At 60.5% G+C, this 18,274-nt stretch overlaps 2 protein-coding genes across 14 annotated transcripts in view; one reads left to right on the forward strand and one right to left on the reverse strand.

Moving 5' to 3' along the window:
* Positions 1–13,422, forward strand: part of MRTFA (myocardin related transcription factor A) — a 198,000-nt gene extending 184,578 nt beyond the window's left edge. For 4 of the 5 annotated variants that reach the window (XM_077914394.1, XM_077914392.1, XM_077914391.1 and 1 more), the window contains 8 exons: positions 2,009–2,184; positions 2,709–2,840; positions 4,522–4,775; positions 4,968–5,139; positions 6,457–7,467; positions 8,276–8,437; positions 8,766–8,826; positions 12,031–13,422. In XM_077914394.1, coding sequence (XP_077770520.1) covers positions 2,009–2,184; positions 2,709–2,840; positions 4,522–4,775; positions 4,968–5,139; positions 6,457–7,467; positions 8,276–8,437; positions 8,766–8,826; positions 12,031–12,548 — 2,486 coding nt within the window. In that variant the 3' untranslated portion in view covers positions 12,549–13,422. The remainder of the gene's footprint in view (positions 1–2,008; positions 2,185–2,708; positions 2,841–4,521; positions 4,776–4,967; positions 5,140–6,456; positions 7,468–8,275; positions 8,438–8,765; positions 8,827–12,030) is intronic. The other variant, XM_077914393.1, reaches the window with a different exon arrangement.
* A 133-nt stretch (positions 13,423–13,555) lies between these two features.
* Positions 13,556–18,274, reverse strand: part of SGSM3 (small G protein signaling modulator 3) — a 43,341-nt gene continuing 38,622 nt past the window's right edge. For all 9 annotated transcript variants that reach the window (XM_077914397.1, XM_077914399.1, XM_077914405.1 and 6 more), the window contains 14 exons: positions 17,876–18,021; positions 17,386–17,610; positions 16,943–16,997; positions 16,579–16,706; positions 16,312–16,467; positions 16,085–16,139; positions 15,901–15,950; positions 15,629–15,781; positions 15,416–15,486; positions 15,261–15,309; positions 15,102–15,187; positions 14,465–14,587; positions 14,307–14,367; positions 13,556–14,092 (listed from right to left, as the gene is read on the reverse strand). In XM_077914397.1, the coding sequence (XP_077770523.1) occupies positions 14,012–14,092; positions 14,307–14,367; positions 14,465–14,587; positions 15,102–15,187; positions 15,261–15,309; positions 15,416–15,486; positions 15,629–15,781; positions 15,901–15,950; positions 16,085–16,139; positions 16,312–16,467; positions 16,579–16,706; positions 16,943–16,997; positions 17,386–17,610; positions 17,876–18,021 (1,439 nt within the window). In that variant the 3' untranslated portion in view covers positions 13,556–14,011. The remainder of the gene's footprint in view (positions 14,093–14,306; positions 14,368–14,464; positions 14,588–15,101; positions 15,188–15,260; positions 15,310–15,415; positions 15,487–15,628; positions 15,782–15,900; positions 15,951–16,084; positions 16,140–16,311; positions 16,468–16,578; positions 16,707–16,942; positions 16,998–17,385; positions 17,611–17,875; positions 18,022–18,274) is intronic.

Below are 18,274 nucleotides of genomic sequence, written 5' to 3' on the forward strand. Positions count from 1 at the left end.
GCAAAAGCCAGATCATGCGGGTTGGGGAACGAGTAGGTGGGAAGGAAGTATTGACAGCAAGTGCAGGCCATTTGTTCAAGAAGTGAGTGGAGAAGAAAGAGGGAGGTAGTGGACTGTGAGAAATGCAGGTCTGTGGCTGAGAGGAAGGAGAGGAGGAGATGGGGGGATGGCATGGGGAGAGACTCAGGCCAGCTCTGAGGAGGAGGAGGAGAAGGAGTTGACCCTGGGTGTGGGGAGTATGGGGAGGGAGACGAGGTGGTCCTGAGCCCTGATAAAGATGGGCCTTACATAGGCTGACTTCCCACTGACTTCCCCACGGCCACTCAGCACACCACTGCCACCTCTGTGCTCACACACAGCCCCCTCCTCCAGGCCACCCTAAGTTGATCTGTAAGATTCATGTCAAGATCTGTCCTCCAAGAAGTCTTCCCTGAGCATCTCCTCAGAGTCTGTGTTTCCCTTGAGCAGAGGTGACTGGACCAAAATTAGAGGGCAGGGACCCTGTCTCTCCACAGCCTGCACCTGGCCCGAACCTGGCCACAATGGGGAGAGAAGTGGACTCTGCAGGGACCCTGGCCCACCCTGGTCTTGGGCTTCTCTAGTGTGGCCAGCCACTTGCTCCAGTTGGACTGCCCTCTCGGGTGGATCCAGAGCTCCTCCATCGTGGATTCCACCGTCCTGTGCCAGGTGCCTTGTGACTGCCTTCCATGGCACGTCTCCTTGCTGGGAGGAAGAGATGCTGGGAGAAATCTAGATGTGTCCGTGGCCCGAAGTACCCAGCAGTAATCGAGCTCCATGTCTCGCATGCGCCACATGCATGGCCGCTGCCAGAACAGATGTGAGGCAGTGTATGAGCCAGCCCTGCTGGGGGACAGGAGCCAGCCCAGCCATGGGCATTACTGGCCCCATCAGCACTTCTGGCTGGCAGAGGTTCGAGCTCAGGTATGTCTTTCCCTGGCTCCAGGGGAGGAGAGAGAGCCTCAGGTCGTGGCCTTGGAGAGGAAGAGTCTGCTGAGAGGGTTCCTAGTTTGTTCTTGTTCCCTATCCGAGGTCTTCCCAGCACAGCAAATTCCCCCAAGCTCGCCCCACAGCTCACCGCTGTGCTGTGACCCCTGCCTGGGTTCCTCCTGTGATACCAGCAGACTGGGGCCGAACCTCTTCCCCTAGCAGTGCAGGGTAGGTGGTTGTGATGTGAATTTTTTTGAAATATCCTACTTGTCTTTGCTTCCCTTTGTGTCCTGGGATTTGCATCCTAGGGCTGTGCCCCTCCTGCTCCTCCCTCCCAGCCTGGCCCCAGCAGCCCTGGGAGCGCATGTGCTCAGGCCTCCAGGGCCCTGGCCATGTGGCTGGGCAGGCCACTTGGAGCCAGGCCACTTGGAACAGGCAGGATGGATTTTCTTTGAGGGGCTGATGCTGCCAGGTCTTGGGTCTCTGGGGGTCGCAGGCCGCTAAAAGGAAAGTCACCATACTTCCAGTAATCCGGTTCACCTGTCCGAGCAGGCGCATCTTTTCCAGAGGCCCTGAGCCTGACCCTGCCTTCAGAGGGTCAAGGCAGCCCAGGGGAGGAGCCGCGTTCTTGGGCTGTTGGTCCCTTTGAGCCTTCATTGCAGGCTCCACAAGGCCTCTGGGGGAAGACGAGAGTTTTTTGCTACCACAGGATGGACATGAAGTGCCTTTAATAGCAGAGAAACATCCAGATGAGATGGAGGAGGCTGCAGGCTGCAGGGAGGGAGTGGAACTTGAGTCTCAGTATTGGACATGGTGTAGAGTCACAGGCAAGAGGGCGCTTTGACAACGCAGTAGCTGTGCTCTTCCCGCTGTTGTCTTGGGGTCGTGATGATTTTTCCTGGAGCTCTTTTGGAGGTCAGCAGCCAGTCTTTCTCACCTCACTGGGGTGGGGGTGGGGGGCAGGCACCTACTGGCACAGGTGCCTAGGCTGGGGAGCACAGCACCTCTTCCCATTTGTGGGGTCTTGGAGGCAGAGTCTCACACCGGCTTTGACTTTCAGTGGGCCAGGTGAATTATCCGAAAGTAGCAGACAGCTCTTCCTTCGATGAGGACAGCAGTGATGCCTTATCCCCTGAGCAGCCTGCTAGCCATGAATCCCAGAGCTCCGTGCCATCACCCTTGGAAGCCCGAGTCAGCGAGCCACTACCCAGTGCCACCTCTGTATCCCCTACTCAGGTGAGCCCTCCCCTCTGGATGTTTTCCCACTCGCCCAGGGCACAAGACTTGCTGGAGCTACCCAGAGTGGGGTCTCATGGGCCAGGTGGGACTGGGAAGCTGGAGGATTGGAGATAGGGGTTGCCCTAGCAGCTCCGGAGTTGGCTGCTTGAGTCCCAGTGGTGGGGAGGGTGGAGAGGTCAGCCACAGGCCCGTTTTAGCCTCACAGTGAGATCCCTGGGGCTTCCCGGCCTGTCCGCATCCACTTGGAACCAGCCACTTCTCCCGCATTGAGTTCAGTGGCTTGTTTCCTGCCCTTTGTGTCTCTGTATTCCAGTTCCCTCTGCTTGGCACCCCGGGGACTGCTCTTATCAACCCCCCTCATCTTTGCCCACCATTTGCCCCCCAACAGTGCCGGGGCTGGAGGAGGTGTCCACAGCGGCCTCTGGGGAGGGTGGGGCTGGAATGCACCTCCACCTGGTGTGTCTGCACCTCCTGGGGCAGCCAGACAGGGAGGCTGTCCTCACCCCCTCCTTCTCTCTCAGGTTGTGTCTCAACTCCCATTGGGCCCGGATTCCGGAGAAACACTTTTCCTGGCAGAGCAGCCTCCTCTGCCTCCCAGCCTCACCAATGGAACCACAGCCCCCCCGGCCAAGCCCACCCCGACACTCATTAAGGTACAGACCCCAGAGACTGCCCTCCCTCCCCTGCTGTGGGGCCCTCTGAACCCTGTGTGATTTTATTCTTGTTTTTGGTGGGGGACAGCTACAGGGAGTGGGGTGCATATCTCCTTCCTCTGCTCAGGGACCAGCAGAGGTCACTGAGGTAACGTGGGAGTTCCCTCTGTGCTCTCTGTGGACACTGGCTGTCACGCTCGCAGCCGCCACTTACGGGGCGCCACGAGCCAGGGTCTGGACTGGGTCTTCCTGGCTCTTCTTCCACCATCCCCCCTGAAAGCACAGCCAGCATAGCCCCCGGTCCACCGTCCCCCCTGAAAGCACACCCAGCACAGCCCCTGGTCCACTGACACTCCTTGAGGCCATGGTAGCCTGTTCCATGAGTGATGAAACAGAAGTGAAGTGATGGGCCCAAGGTCACCCAGGGGCCACCTTGGGTATTTTCTTTTTTTAAGGTTGTAAGTAATCTCTACACCCAACATGGAGCTTGAACTTACAACTCCAAGACCAAGGCTGAGCCAGCCAGGTGCCCCTGGGCAGGTTTTACTCTCCTCCTGCAGGCCCTGACCTAACCTGTCTGAGCGGCAAGGCTCACCACCTGTGAGATGCCCACTGGGGACCGCCGTGTGCAGATGCTGTGTGGGGCACTGAGGCTAATTAAGTGCAGGGCCCAAGAGCCAGGGCCCTGTCCTCCCTGCCCCACAGAGCTCCTGCCACCAGGGTCTCTGGGACTCAGCTCCCGACTGCCCACTGCCGCCTCTCCTCGCCAGTGCCCCTACACCTGCTGGGCGGATTCCCTTCCTTCCTGCCCCAGCTGCTCCTCTGTCTCCTCCTGTTGTCTGACCGTCTGCCCCTGACACAGACCCTGCCCTGACTGGGACCCCGTCCTGCTGCTGCTCACAGCCTGGGAGCCCTCCAGGTTCCCCTTCCCTTGCTCTGCCTCTGGCTGCTACCTCCCCGTGGGGCTCCTCTGCCCCCAGGGTTCCCCATTTGCACCATCTCTGCGAGGCCCTGAGGCCCTGCTACTGGCAGGAAATTTCAAGTTTTGTGGCTTCCTCATCCCATGGGAGGCAGTGAGCCCCTCCTCCCGGGGTCCCAGTGCCCTTCTGTGGTCTGTTCCTGGTTGGCCACAGATATCAAAGTTTTTCCCAAAAAAATCCTTCCTCAGATCTGGTCCTGGTTAGCACAACTGGTGCTACCTTTTGACCACTACAAATTTGAAAGAATAGTGTAAATATATCCGTGTACCCTTCCTCTTTTCCGGGTAATGCCTCAGTCCTTGTGGGCTGGCTCCCCAGTCCCCCAGCGCACTAAGCTGTGGGTCTGTATGACCCGATCTTTGTAAAGTCGCTGGTGTGGAGGGTGTGAGCTCCATCATCCAGCTGTTTTAACTTTGGCGTGTTCACTCTTTACTGGAGGTCATGGTAACATCTGCATTTGGTTGATTTTCTCTCCAGGCCAGAGACTCCTTTAAGTAAGAGGGGCTGCGTACAGCCCCCCACAGCCCATGCCCCTACCCCGGCAGCCTGTGGGCAATGTTGAGGCCGCTGCTTGTAGAGGAGTGCGGTCCGTCCCCAGCGAGCAGCAGCGGGAGCGTGGAACTGGGCAGGGTGGAGGACGGGGTTTTCTGAGGAGCCCAACACTGCCCCCTGATGGCGCCCTGTGTATCCTGTGCCCTCAGCAAAGCCAACCCAAGTCTGCCAGTGAGAAGTCGCAGCGCAGCAAGAAAGCCAAGGAGCTGAAGCCAAAGGTGAAGAAGCTCAAGTATCACCAGTACATCCCCCCGGACCAAAAGCAGGACAAGGGGGCACCTCCCATGGACTCCTCCTATGCCAAGATCCTGCAGCAGCAGCAGCTCTTCCTCCAGCTCCAGATCCTCAACCAGCAGCAGCAGCAGCACTATAACTACCAGACCATCCTGCCCGCTCCGCCAAAGTAGGAGCCCGCCTCGGCACCACCCTGCCCGTCCCCCCGCAGGCACCCTGTCCAGCCCATACCAGGCCTGGTGTGGCTGAAGCCCAGATCTTTAAGGACCCTTTGGTCTGGATCCTCCTGCCCCACCCCCACCCCCATCTCTGCCCCGAGGGTGATACTGGCAGGGTGCTCATGTCTACCTTTTCTTTTCAGGCCATCAGGTGAGGCCCCAGGAAGCAGTGGGGCCCCCCCGATACGCAGCCTCTCGGCTCCCAGTAGCAGCTCCAGCTCGAGTGCTCCTGGGCCCAGTGGGCTGGCACGTCAGAACAGCACCTCACTGACTGGCAAGCCAGGAGCTCTGCCTGCCAACCTGGATGACATGAAGGTGGGTGGGTGCCCCTTCCCATTGGAGCACTGGGGCCACTGCCAACCTGACCTCCCATGGGGACTGGCCTAGTGTTTGGATGTAGGGAAAGCAGTGAGAGCAAGATGCACAGCTATGGAAGGCAGAGCAGAGCTCCAGACGCTGGTCTCCTCCAGCAGAGGCCCCTGGAACCTGCTCCAAGGCTGGCCTGGTCCCGCTCATCTGTGACATCTGCATCAACGTGGTCATTCCGGTGAACTCCATGGCCTTGGAGCCTGCCAGCCCCTTCATACAACTTCTCCCTTGAGCCTTTGCTGTGCAGCATGAGAAATAGGGAGTATCACCCCTGCTTAAGGATGAGCAAGTGGAGGGCAGCCCAGGTGGCTCAGCAGTTTAGCGCCGCCTTCAGCCCAGGGCATGATCCTGGAGTCCTGGGATCGAGTCCCATGTCAGGCTCCCTGCAGGGAGCCTGTTTCTCCCTCTGCCTGTGTCTCTGCCTCTCTCTCTCTCTCATTAAAAAAAAAAAAAAAAAAAAAAGGATGAGTAAGCGGGGGTGTTGAGGGCAGAGGGGCGAGACCTGACTGCTGGTAGAGTCAGAATCCAGACTTGGGGCTTTCCCCTTCACCTCCCCAGCTGCTTCCACTTTGTCTGTTAATGCCCCACTGAATTTGCTGCGTCTGTTGGGGAAAAGAGTGGCCCGTGCTTGGGACACAAACCCTGCTCGTGTCCTGAGGCCTTGGAGGGTGCATCATGTCTGGGGCATGGCCTGTTTCTTCTGCTTCAATCAGAGGATGGAACAGACCAAATTCTCCCTCTCCCTGGAGAGTTTGTTCTCAGAAGCAGACTGGCCCTTCCTGAGTCATGATCAGACCCCAGCAAGATGCAGCCCTTGTGTGGGTAGCTGAGCACAGGCTTCAGAGTCCATCAGACCTAGATTTAACGTCTAACTCTGCTGCTCACTAGCGGTGATCTTGAAGTTATTTTACTTTTGTGAGCTCAGTTTTCTCATCTGTAAAATCCAGTTGATTCAATTAAGTATTTAAGTAACTGAACACTAGGTACCATGCTGGGGATGGGGACAGCTGAGGGCATGTCATGCCCAGACGGGGTAAGGAGCATTTTAACCAGGTCACTTGTGTGGCGAGGATGAGAACAGGGAAGAGGCCGGGCTCAGGCACACACATCTCACCCTCCAGGGCTGTGGGGGGGTCAGGGGCTCATGGATCTGAAGCACCAGTGGGACCCAGATGGATGAAGCCTAACGTGCAGAGCTCCTCCTCCCTACCTCCCCACCTGCCCTCCTTGCCGCCCTGCCCCTGACTCTCGGCCCCCTTGCAGGTGGCTGAGCTGAAGCAGGAGCTAAAGCTGCGGTCACTGCCCGTCTCAGGCACCAAGACAGACCTGATCGAGCGTCTGCGTGCATATCAAGAACAAGTCAGCCCTGCCCCAGGAGCCCCCAAGGGCCCTGCTGCCCCCTCCATCCTGCCCAAGGCTGGTGAGGTGGTGGTCGCCTTCCCGGCTGCCCGGCTAAGCACCGGGCCTGCCCTGGTGGCAGCAGGCCTGGCCCCCGCCGAGGTGGTGGTAGCCACAGTGACCAGTAACGGGGTGGTGAAATTCGGCAGCACGGGCTCCACTCCCCCCGTGTCTCCCACCCCCTCGGAGCGTTCACTGCTCAGCACGGGCGATGAGAACTCCACGCCCGGGGACACCTTTGGTGAGATGGTGACTTCGCCACTGACCCAGCTCACCCTGCAGGCCTCGCCACTACAGATCCTTGTAAAGGAGGAGGGCCCCCGGGCCGGGTCCTGTTGCCTGAGCCCTGAGGTGCGGGCCGAGCTAGAGGGGCGCGACAAGGACCAGATGCTGCAGGAGAAGGACAAGCAAATCGAAGAGCTGACCCGCATGCTGCGCCAGAAACAGCAGCTTGTGGAGTGGCTGAGGTTGCAGCTGGAGCAAGAGAAGCGGGCCCAGCAGCCGGCCCCCGCCCCGGCCCCCGCCCCCCTTGGCACCCCAGTAAAGCAGGAGAACAGCTTCTCCAGCTGCCAGCTAAGCCGGCAGCCCCCGGGTCCTGGGCACCCCTTCAGCCCCAGCCTGGGGGCCCCTAATGCCCACCACGCGGACACTTGTCCCCTGGTGCCCCCGGCCGTGGTGGTGAAGCAGGAGGCTGTGCTGCCGGAGCCTGAGCCAGCCCCCACTCCCCAGCTGCTTCTGGGCCCACAGGGTCCTGGCCTCATCAAGGGAGTCACACCTCCCACCCTCATCACTGACTCCACAGGGACCCACCTTGTCCTCACCGTGACCAATAAGAATGCAGACAGCTCCGGCCTGGCCGGCGGGAGCCCCCAGCAGGTACCTGGGTGTCGGGGGGTGGGGGTGACAGCCCATTTACCAGGCACCCCCGTGGCTAAGCAGGTTGTGCTCGCTTCCTTTAAACCTCCACTCAGTCCTCTGAAGTGAAGGATTGTTATCCCCTTGTCACCAAGACAAGGTACAAGACTTGGAAAGATTAGGGAGCTGCCCAGGACTCCACAGCCATGAGGGTAGAGCCATCAGGGACTGCCCGTCCCTGTAGCTGGGCAGAGGGCCCTGAGCAGCCCCCCAGTCCAGGCCAGGGCCCATGCCTGCCTCTGCTCCCTGGGGGTGGGAGAGGCCAGGGGCCGCCAGGCTGAGCCCCTTCCACCCCTCAGAGAGGCCTGCTGCCCCCCCGCCAAGCCGTCCTTGGCAGCTGGCTCCCTGTTGCTGCCACACTCACAGCTTAGACCCTCCACCCAGCCTGGTCCACAGGTGAGGCTGCTTTAGGCTTTGTGTGGCCTCTGGGCCCTGCAGAGCTTGGGAGTGGAGGAGGGGACAGTGACAGGAACCAGGTGTCTCAGGATGGGAGACCAGGGCCCCTCCCTGTCCCACGTGGCTTGTACAGAACCCAGGCAGCCAGTAGCCTCATGCCTCCCCACCCTCTGCAGGGTCACAGGTCAGGCAGGGCCTCCCCTGTCCCCTGTTCCTTCTTCCCCAGTGGCTTCCATGCAAGCTTCTGAAAACCCAGTGTGGCAGCAGGTTGTCCTGGCCTGGGCGCCTCCTGCCTGCCTCCTTGGACTGTGCAGGGCCCCGGGGCTGCTTCGCTCCTCCCAACCACCAGCTCTCTCCCTGTTCTCCTGTCCAGCCCTTGTCCCAGCCTGGTTCTCCAGCCCCTGGCCCACCAGCCCAGATGGACCTAGAGCACCCATCACAGCCCCTCTTTGGGACCCCTACTCCTCTGTTGAAGAAGGAGCCACCTGGCTATGAGGAAGCCGTGAGCCAGCAGCCCAGACAGCAGGTGAAGAAGGTAGACTGGGGCCTGGCCAGGGTGGGCGTCTGCCTCAGCTGCTGGGCCGGGTTCCTGCATTTGTCACCGTGTCCCCCCGCCACCAAGCTGGCCGGCAGATAGGGGCAGAAGAAGACTTGCAGGGCCAGGGATGGAGGGGAGGGGGCATTATGGGCAGACTGGCCAGAGCCTGGCCTGACAGGAGCGAACTCTGGGAGCTCGTGCCCAGGCCCATGGGTTCTGCAGGTCTGACTGTCCGTTCAAGGGTGGAAGCAAGGCTGCAGGCCTCCTGTTCTAGATTTTCATCCTTTTTTTTTTTTCTTCTTCCCCTTCTGTATTTGTCCCTCAGGAGAATGGTTCCTCCAGCCAGCAGATGGATGACCTGTTTGACATTCTTATTCAGAGTGGAGGTAAAGCCAAGATTCCTGAGCTGCCTCTCCAGCCAAGCTCTTCCTTGCTCCACAGGCTGCGTTCAACCCTGGGGTGCTTTGTTCATCGGTTTCAGTCTCGTTACAGAACACCGAAGGGGCCGACAGGCCTTGTAGTTGCGATGTAGCAACACTTGAGACACACACCATCTCCAGAGGGGGCAGGGGTGCAGCCCTCCAGCAGTGGTTGCTTCACCCAGCACCCACTGCGTGGTGGGCACTGTCCTCCCAGCTTGGAGTATAGCGATGAGCAAAACAGATGTTTGCCTTTGCACAGTCTAGTGTGAGGAGATGAATAGTAGACAAGTAAGCTATACCATGTGTGAGGAGTAAGTACTACAGAAAGCTGGCAAGGGGGGCATTTGGGTTGACCTCGTTGAGCTCCCTGGGGGGCACCTGTGGGGCCAGATGTGCTGGAGTTGGGGTGTGGGCTCAGGAGTCAGAGAAGTTACAGGTCAGGGCAGATCACGAGGCCTCGTGGGTGCAGGTGGAAGGGCTGAGACTCTGGATGAAGTTGAGCGGAGGGTGGTTCCAGCTGGAAGGGCAGGAGCCGGGAGGCAGCTATGGAGACCCAGGGGGCCTGGGCCAGCCCGCAGCAGGGGGAGAAGCTGAGCTGGGGTGTGCTTTAGAGAGCCATGGACTAGGCATGTCTGGCGAGACGACAGGAGGGCAGCAGCCCTGGTGTTACTATAGGTTCAGCCTGAGGTGCCCAACACTGCCAGGGGGAGCCCTGAGCCGCGCTGGGGATGCCTCAGTGCAGCTGCTTGTCCCGAGACAGCCAAGCAGGGGAGTTGTTGGCATCTAGATGGCATTCGGAGCCATGAGATCGGGTGAGCAGAGAGGATGAAGTGGAAGTGTGTCCAGGGGCACGAGCAGATGACGCTCAAAGCGGGCAGAGACCATGAGGTCCTGGAGTTCAGGGCTGTCATTGGGCGGTCACGGAGTTAGCAGTGTGGTGGCCGGTGGTGACCCGGACTGGGGTGCAGGAGCCCACAAGTCTGCCGAGGGAGCAAAGAGCCAGCCACTTGCACACTGATAGAGGAGATCCCGAGTGCAGGGAAGGTGCAGGGAGGGGAGGAGGGCGCAGCATAGGGGCTGGGGCAGTTCACTGGCGGCGGCAGCCAGGGAGGCAGAGTGTGCGGAAGATCTCCGAGTGCTGTGATGATGGCGGTAGGGGGAGGGCTGGCAACATGGTACCGGGTAAGCCAGAGCTCAGCGATGAATCTGTACACTTTAAAACGGTGAATTTTATAGACACCTGTGTGGCTCAGTCTATGGAACATACGACTTTCAATCCTGGGGTTGTGAGTTTGAATCCCAGTTAGTGTGTAGGGATCTTTTTTTTTTTTTTTTTTTTTTTAAGATTTTAAGAAATAAAGTGATGAGTTTTGCCTCAAAAAAGAGGAGGAGTGGGCAGCCCCGGTGGCTCAGTGGTTTAGCGCTGCCTTCAGCCCAGGGTGTGATCCTGGAGTCCCAGGATCGAGTCCCACGTTGGGCTCCTCCGTGGAGCCTGCTTCTGTGTGTGTGTGTGTGTGTGTGTGTGTGTGTGTCTCAGAAATGAATAAATAAATCTTTAAAAAAAAAAATAGCTTAAGAGCTAATGTCTCAAGGCCACAGGTTCTAACCTTAGGGAGGCTCCGTGGACTCCAGAGTGTGCAATGGGGCCTGAGGCACATTTCTAACAAGCACAGGTGCACTGTGACGCTGCTGGGCTGGGTGGTGCTGGCAGGCAGTGGGAGAGGCTGGCCAGAGCCTGGAGAGGGGCCTGGGCCTGGGCAGTTCCTGGTGTCCAGGCAGGAACCCAAACTGGGAAAGCTCAGGCTACCTGGAAAGAGATTGTGCCAGAAGCAGAGAGGGAGCAGGCCAGGCCTTGAGCCCTTAGCAGTGAAGACGGTAGAGAAAGGGAGCTGGGGGTGCGGCCTGCCCCCCCCCCCCCCCCCCCCGAACTGGCCCCAGGAGGCATTTGAATGGGGTGGGCGGGCCTGCAGCGTCCCCAGTGGTGGCAGCTGGGGAGACCGAGCTTGGTGAGACCTGGTGAGATCGCGTGTCTGGCTGGGATGGGCTGCGAGAGGGAGGGAAGACAGGCCCAAGAGGGCCAGGGAGTAAGCTGGTTGGATTCTGCATATTTTTTTATTGTGGTTAAATACACATAAAATTTGCCATTCTAATTTTTAAATGTAGAATTCGGTATTATTAAATACAGTCAGTGTTGTGCAGCCATCACCACCATCTGTTCTTAGAACGTCTCCGTCTGTACTGACCCTTGTGTCCTGTTCAGGAGGCGCTCCCCACCCCCACCCCCAGCCCCAGATAACCTGTTTTATCTGTGCTCAGAATTCTCCGGCTCCCCGGGACTCTTGTCCGTGGAATCCGACAGTCCCGGTCTGTCTCCGCCCGCTTCCCTAGCACAGCACCCTCAGGGTTCATCCATGTAGCAAGTGGCAGTCTCCTTCCTTGTCACGGCCGTGTGAGCTCCCACTGCAGAGCCGGAGCACCTCGTGCTGACCGCTCACCCACGAGGGACACTCGAGCGGTTTCCACCCAGGCTGTTGTACCAAACGGTGCCATGAACACTGGCGCGCTAGCATCTGCTGGGAGCCCCTGCACGTCTTCCAAGCAGCTGCACTGTGTTCACACCAGCCGTGCCCACGGGCTGGTGTCTCTCTACGTCCTCGCCAACACGTATTTCCAGTTTTAAAAAACAGAAACCACTAGCCTCCTTACTGGGTGTGAAGGGGTCTCCTTGTGGGTTTGACTTGCATTTCCCTAACGAGGACTGAGGGGAGCGGAGCATCCTCTCCTGTCCGTATGGGTCATTCGCAGATCTTTTCTTGGAGAAATGCTGGAGTCCTTTGCTCCTTTTCCCCGCTGGGTTTTGTGGCTGAGTTATGGCTCTAGTCTGGATGGGAGCCAGTAGAGTCACGGTGCGTGCTCTTCCCTCCCACCCTGTGGGTGGTCTCTGCACTTGATGGCGTCCTTTCGTGCACAACACTTTTTTTATATCAGTTAATGTATTTTTTTGGCTGTTGCCCGTGTTTCTGGTGTCACAACCAAGAAATTACCGAATCCAGTGCAGATCTCTGACCTATTTGGAGTTAACTTTTTTGTATGTGGTGTAAAGAGGGGCCGGCCTCAGGTCCTATTCAGGTCTGGTTGCTGACATCCACTCACTTTCTTGTTTGCCAGAAATCTCAGCGGATTTCAAGGAGCCACCACCCTCCGTACCAGGGAAAGAGAAGCCCTCCTCGACGGCAAGCTGCGGGTCACCGCTGGCCACGCCGTCCCCACCCTCTGCCGAGCTCCCCCAGGCTGCACCGCCTCCCTCGGGCTCACCCACCCTCCCTGGGCGCCTGGAGGACTTCCTGGAGAGCAGTACGGGGCTGCCCCTGCTGACCGGAGGGCACGAGGGGCCAGAGCCCCTGTCCCTCATCGACGACCTCCACAGCCAGATGCTGAGCAGCTCTGCCATCCTGGACCACCCCCCCTCACCCATGGACACCTCGGAATTGCACTTTGCCCCTGAGCCCAGCGGTGTGGGCCTGGACCTGGCTGACGGCCACCTGGACAGCATGGACTGGCTGGAGCTGTCGTCTGGCGGCCCCGTGCTCAGCCTGGCCCCGCTCAGCACCACCGCACCCAGCCTCTTCTCCACGGACTTCCTCGACGGGCATGACTTGCAGCTCCACTGGGATTCCTGCTTGTAGCTCTCGGGCTGGGAAGCTCGGGAACTCCTGGGAGGTCACGAGTCCTGACAATCACGGGCCCTGCTCTCCCCCCCGGAGGCTGGAGCAGGCCCGCCGCCCTGGCTCAGGCTCCCCGCGGAGAAGACGGGGCCTGGACGGGCCAGGGCCGTTCTATTGACCTCCTTTTGTGAGGTCAGAGGTGCAGTCTGGCTGCAGTTTGCTCAGGCAGGCGAGGCCTGGGGTGAATCTCCTTCCTGCTCTTCCCTGTGAGGGAAGAAACTAGCTGGGCCTCTACCTCCCCACTCCCCGTGATGCCAACCCCAGGGTCCCAGGCTTCCTGGGAGGGGAGCCCCTTGCCATTTTAGCGTCTTCGTGTAGTGTGACCATTTAGTGGCTGGTGGCAAACGGTTTCTGTACAGGTGTATATAGCTCTATATTCTATATCGCCATGCATATGTATACATCTATTTTGGGGGCCGGGAGACAGATGGGAGCTCCCTCCTGTCCTGTGCACAATACAGAAGGGCCTGGAGACCACCGCTCCTGGGGTTGGAGCAGCTTACCTCAGCCCCGTCACGCGTGTTTGACATGTAGACACCCTGCCACCGCCTGTGCCCCACCTGCGTCCTGCTCCATACTAGTGCCACGAGGGCAGAGGTGCTTCCTGGCCACCCACCCCACCCACATTCCGTCCCGCTGCCTCACTGCGGCCACCGTGGCCCTGGGACAGGAGGGGTGTCAGCCCCTAAGCTACGGCCGCCTCTTGCCCAGGGGCTCAGCCTCCCTCTGGCCTGTCACTATCTTAACAGGGACTAGGGATGGAGTCACTAAACCAGTGCTGGGACAGAGGTCGGGAAGCTGTGTGGTCTTTTTAAAATAAAAACAAAAACACTGACTTTGGTTCCTTTTTCTTCAATCTGTGGAAGAGGCGGGTGGTATGGCTGGGTCCTAGGCTTTCTAGACCACTCCAGGAAGCACAGAACCTTGGACATACAGCTCTACGCCCTGGCTGGACAGAAGACTGGAGGTTCCCAAGGACACGATTTATTGACAAACCAAAGAGCCCCCTTCCTGAGCAAAAACGGACAGTACAGAGGTGGCTCTCCACCTCAAAAGAGATTTTTGGTTGGTACAAACAAATTGGGGCCTGGGGCGTCCGTGAAGACCCAGGCAGAGCGCTCCCCTAGGCACTGGGAGAAACCGGCTCAGCCCCACCTCCCGCTCCTGCCACCCACTGTCCTCTGGTGACCATCCTGGGCATTCCAGGTGGCGTCCCCGTTCACCGTGCCGTGGTGCAGGCCAGAGCTCCAGCACCTCTCCCCCCTAACCCCACAGTGTGGAGTGGGCCCGGGCCACCTCAGACCCCATCCCAAAGCAGACCCAAGACTGGCCAGGACTGAGCTGTCGTCTTGCTTGAGGAAGGGGCTGCTTGGTAGCCAACAGGTGGGGGAGGCCTCGGCTTGCGGGGCCACCGGAGCAGAGCATCACCCATCAATGTCCCAGCTGAAGAGGTGGTGCTTCACGAGCATGTCCTGAACACCCTCCTTCAGTGGCTTCTTCTCCTCCTGCGCACAGGGACAGCCTCTGTCGCAGGCAGCATGGCCTGGGGTGCGGCTCGTGTATCACGTGATACAGCACTCAGGCTCCCCACAGGCCCCGCCTCAGCCACCCAGGAAGTGTCTGGGGCCACCTGCCAGCACAGACGCCTGGCCTCCCCACCCCAGGCAGCCCTCACGGGGAACGTGGGTGCAGGGCCGAGAACCAACCCCACCCACCCACCTCTCTCTTCACAGGAAGTTCCCAGTCCTGGGACAGGCTGAAGGCGAAGCAGCAGAGGACGCTAGAGGTGAGGAGGGGACGGGGAAGCAGTCAGTGGCTCTCAGGTCCGCTCTGCCCCCCCACCGGCCCCACCCCAGGCCACTAGGCGGGGTTCTCACCGGAGCTCGCACTTGATCTGGACCCAGCCAGGGCTGCGCAGGAAGGACCAGGGATGGTACCACTTCTCCACGGTAGGCAGGCTGGAGCACAGCACCTCCAGCCACAGGTGCAAAACCTGCTCGCTGGGGACAGGCGGGGAAAGGTGGGCACCCCAGCCCCTTCCCTCCACTTGGGGATCGCCTCAGGTGACCGCCCCTTTGCTCTCAGCCATCTCTGCACAGTGGCCTGAGCTCTGCTGCTTGGCCCAGGAGCGGCGCCCGCAGCCCTGCTCTGAGCCTGGAGGCTGTCCCCTCTCCAGGTGGCGAATGCAGAAACCACACTCAGGCTGGCCCGGGTCGGCTGCACAGACGCCCAAGCTCCCTTCAGGCAGGCGCCCCCTCCCTAGCTGGCCAGGGTGGCCAGTTCCGGTGAGCCCCCCACCGGGCCTGCTGCTACAGTCTGTGCCTCCCGAAACCCGCGAGCACCTGGCCAGCCCGCAGAACGCTGGAGGAAGGCTCCTGGGAGCCGGCCTGGCTGCCTTGTCTGTCCGGGTCCTGGGCCCCGAAGGCCCGCTCACAGGCACCCACAGGGCCACAGCGCAGGCTAGCACTCATCCGACTGGACGGCCGCTGGCCCACAGCAGGCAGGGATACTCACTTGAGCCCCACACAGATGAGGGACCGGAGCTTGACGTCCATCTGTGCGTGTGCAGCGTCATGGGTCACGTTCACAGACTGCACAGCCTGGGAGGGCCCGGCTGTCAGGTGGCTCCAGCTGCCGACCCGGGAGGCCTGCTCCACCCACCACCCCACTTACCCGGTAGAGCAGCTCCTCTGGGGTCAGGACTTTGCCATCTTCATCCAGCCTAAAGGAGGGACCAGAGCTGCCATGCTGCCCAGTACAGGGGGCTCAGGCTGTGGCCCCCACGGGGCTGCCAGGATGACACGGGGCAGGGGGTTGGGGCCCGTTACCTGTACGTCTTACAGAGCACCAGGCGCGAGTACACTGAGTCAAAGTCTCTCTCCACCTCCCGGCCTGCTGCCTGGGGGGTCAAGGGGAGTGTAAGGGACAACAGGGTCCAACGGAGTGCATGCTGCCTCCCCATGAGCCCCTGTGCCAGCTCTACAGGGCCAGGGGCTCAAGGAAAAGGACAGTGGGGGATGTGGGTCCAGCCATTGACTTACCTCCTCGATAAACAGCCATGGGTGGCAGGCACCCCCAAGCAGCGACGGCTTCTTCAGCCCATGCTCAAATAGGGCCTTGAGAGCTGGACAAAGGGTCCCTCGAACGAGGTCTGTGACCCCCTCTGTCACGGCGTCGTCCCCCGCGATGGAGTACTGACGGTGGGGGAGAGGGTCTGAGAGGCGCCAGCCACCCCCACAAGGGGGTGACCCAGCATGAGCCAAGGTCAGGCAGTGGCAGCTCCAGGGGCAGCTGTGCCCTGTGCACCTCTTACCTCTTTGCTCCGTTCATCCAGAACTTCTACAAACTTGGCTGGAAACCAGCCTGGAGGAGAAGCAGGGCCCTGTGAGGAGCAGATGGGGTGTCCCCACACCTCCCACCCTGTGAGGGCCGGGGGAGGGTGGCCAGGGCTCCCGGGTTCACTGCCCAGCCCACCCCTTCTCAGATGGAGGCCTCACCTCTCAGGCCGTTCAGCTCCCCGACCCAGCAGTGCTCGTCCTTCTGAGAGATGATCTGCACGGTTGGCCGGCGGAGAGCAGGAGGAAGCAAAGCTTTGGTTGCCCAGGCCCCGTGCCTGCAGCCGTGCGGCTGCACCCTCGGTTGGGCGGGTAGGACAGGAATGGGGCCCTGGCAGCCCGGGGGTGGGTGTCTGCTCTCGCCGCGAGGCTCCCCACGCCCCACTTACTGTGATGATGTCGTTCTTGCGGAAGCCCAGCTCGTCATCGTCATGTCGCTCGAAGTCCAGCAGGGCCTTGGCCCGGCGCCGGTGGCTGCGTGAGCACGCCACATAGTTCTCGTGATCCCGCTGGTGGCTCTCCATGCTGTAGTCCGGGCTCAGCTCCTGCCCGAGGGGCAGAAGGGCCTGCTGACCGGGAGGTGCCTCTCACCAGGGCCTCGGTGCCTCAGAATGAGGCTGGGGAGCCAGAGTCCCCAAGTTGAACCCACAACTCACCACACTACAGTTTTTGGGGTCTGTGCACTGGAAATGGCGTGCCACGCGCAAGATGGCTTCCCGGAGGTCAGCTACCAGTTCCGTCTGCTTGATGTTCTTGGCCTTGAGCGCTTCCAGGTCGTCCTCCCCTGGGAGCCCCAGAGAACTATGGCAGCCACAGCCCCAGGGCAGCCTTCCCCTCCAACCCCAGGGAAGCTCAGGGTCTGCACGGGACCTGAGGACGGATGCCCCCTGGTCTCTATCGGCACCCTGCCTGCCTGTTCTGGGCGGGGGGGGCGGGGGGGGGGGGAGGTGGGTTGTGAGCTGGGACTCACTGGCAGGGAAGGAAACCCAGCCCAGCACCAGCTGCCATGGCAATTCTCACCAAAGAGCAGGGAGGTGATGCCAGACTTCCTCCGCTGGGTCCTGCGACGCACAACCTGCAGGCAGAGAGCGGGTTGGTGGCAGCCAGGCGGGGTGGCGGGCGCCCCAGCACTGGAGGAAGCTGACAGAGCTCCTGCCAGCATCTCACACCACCTCAGCTGGAATGGCCTCTGCGGCGGCTCTGAGCATCGGAAATGCAATCGGTTCAAAGCCAGGTCTGTCCTACACCCACACGGGGCAGGTCACAGCAGGGATGCACACAAGGCCAAGGCAGCAGGTCATTCCACAGCTGTGGTCTGACTGGGCCGGGCCCCAGGTGCTGGGCTAGGGAGGGGGCAGCAGAGCAAGGATGGGCGGGTGGGTTCCTGTGGCCTCTCTCACTTCAGGCTTCCTCGGGAACCCCCCAGTGTGGGTGAGGCGGGGACTCCTCCCTTATGGGCCCACCTGCGAGAGGTTGGTGGTGGCGCTGGTCCCCAGGAGCTGGCCCTGGTCCGCAATGAGGTAGGCCAGGTGCTTGCGGCGCTGTGTCTCCACAGCCACGTCCGTGAGGGAGCCAGCCAGCCGCATGGCCTCCCCCAGCAGCAGCTCCGCGTCCTCAATCTGTGAAGGGATGTCTGACAGCGTGTTGAAGATAGAGGCCGAGTTCTCAGACTGGATCAGCTCCTCCTCCTGGGCCAAGCAGGAAAGGAGTAGAGGGGAGGGCACGTCACTGCCGAACGCCAGGCCTGCAGGCTGACCCCAATCACGGTCCTCGGGAACAGGTAAACTCCCTGGATGATCAAGCTCAGTACCAGGAGTCCCGGGCCCCAGGGGACCCACTGCACTGTGGGCCTCTCAGGAGGGGCCAGCAGTCACATCACACAATGTTAAGAGCTGAACCCCCACTGCAGCCCCCAGAGGAGGGGCCCCAGGTGGGCCAGGGCTCCGGCCGCACCTTGAGCCGCAGCATGCCCAGCGTGGTCTGGAACAGCACCAGGGAGCCCTCGTAGAAAAACAGGTCCCAGAGGCGCAGCAGCAGCCTGACGTGCACCACACTGGCAAAGGCCGTGAGGAACCAGTGCAGCGTGATCAGGGACAACTCTGTGGACACAGACCAGAGCCTCTGTGGCCGGAACCAGGGGCAGCCAGCATGGGACAGCCTGGAAGGGGGGGCGTTCCCCAGAGGCACGTGCTGGGAAGAAGGGGGAGGGCTGCCCCCAAAGAGCAGCAAGTGGTCTTGCCTGCTCCAAGAGAAGGGAGGAGACAGGCCGTCAGGCACATCAAAGAACAAGAGTACAATAAAGACCATGCGTGCTACTGTGTTCGGGGCCTGGCTCTTGTCAGATGTTCTTTC

This window comes from Canis aureus, chromosome 11 (assembly GCF_053574225.1).
Source record: "Canis aureus isolate CA01 chromosome 11, VMU_Caureus_v.1.0, whole genome shotgun sequence".
In the NCBI taxonomy this organism is placed as follows: Eukaryota; Metazoa; Chordata; class Mammalia; order Carnivora; family Canidae; genus Canis; species Canis aureus.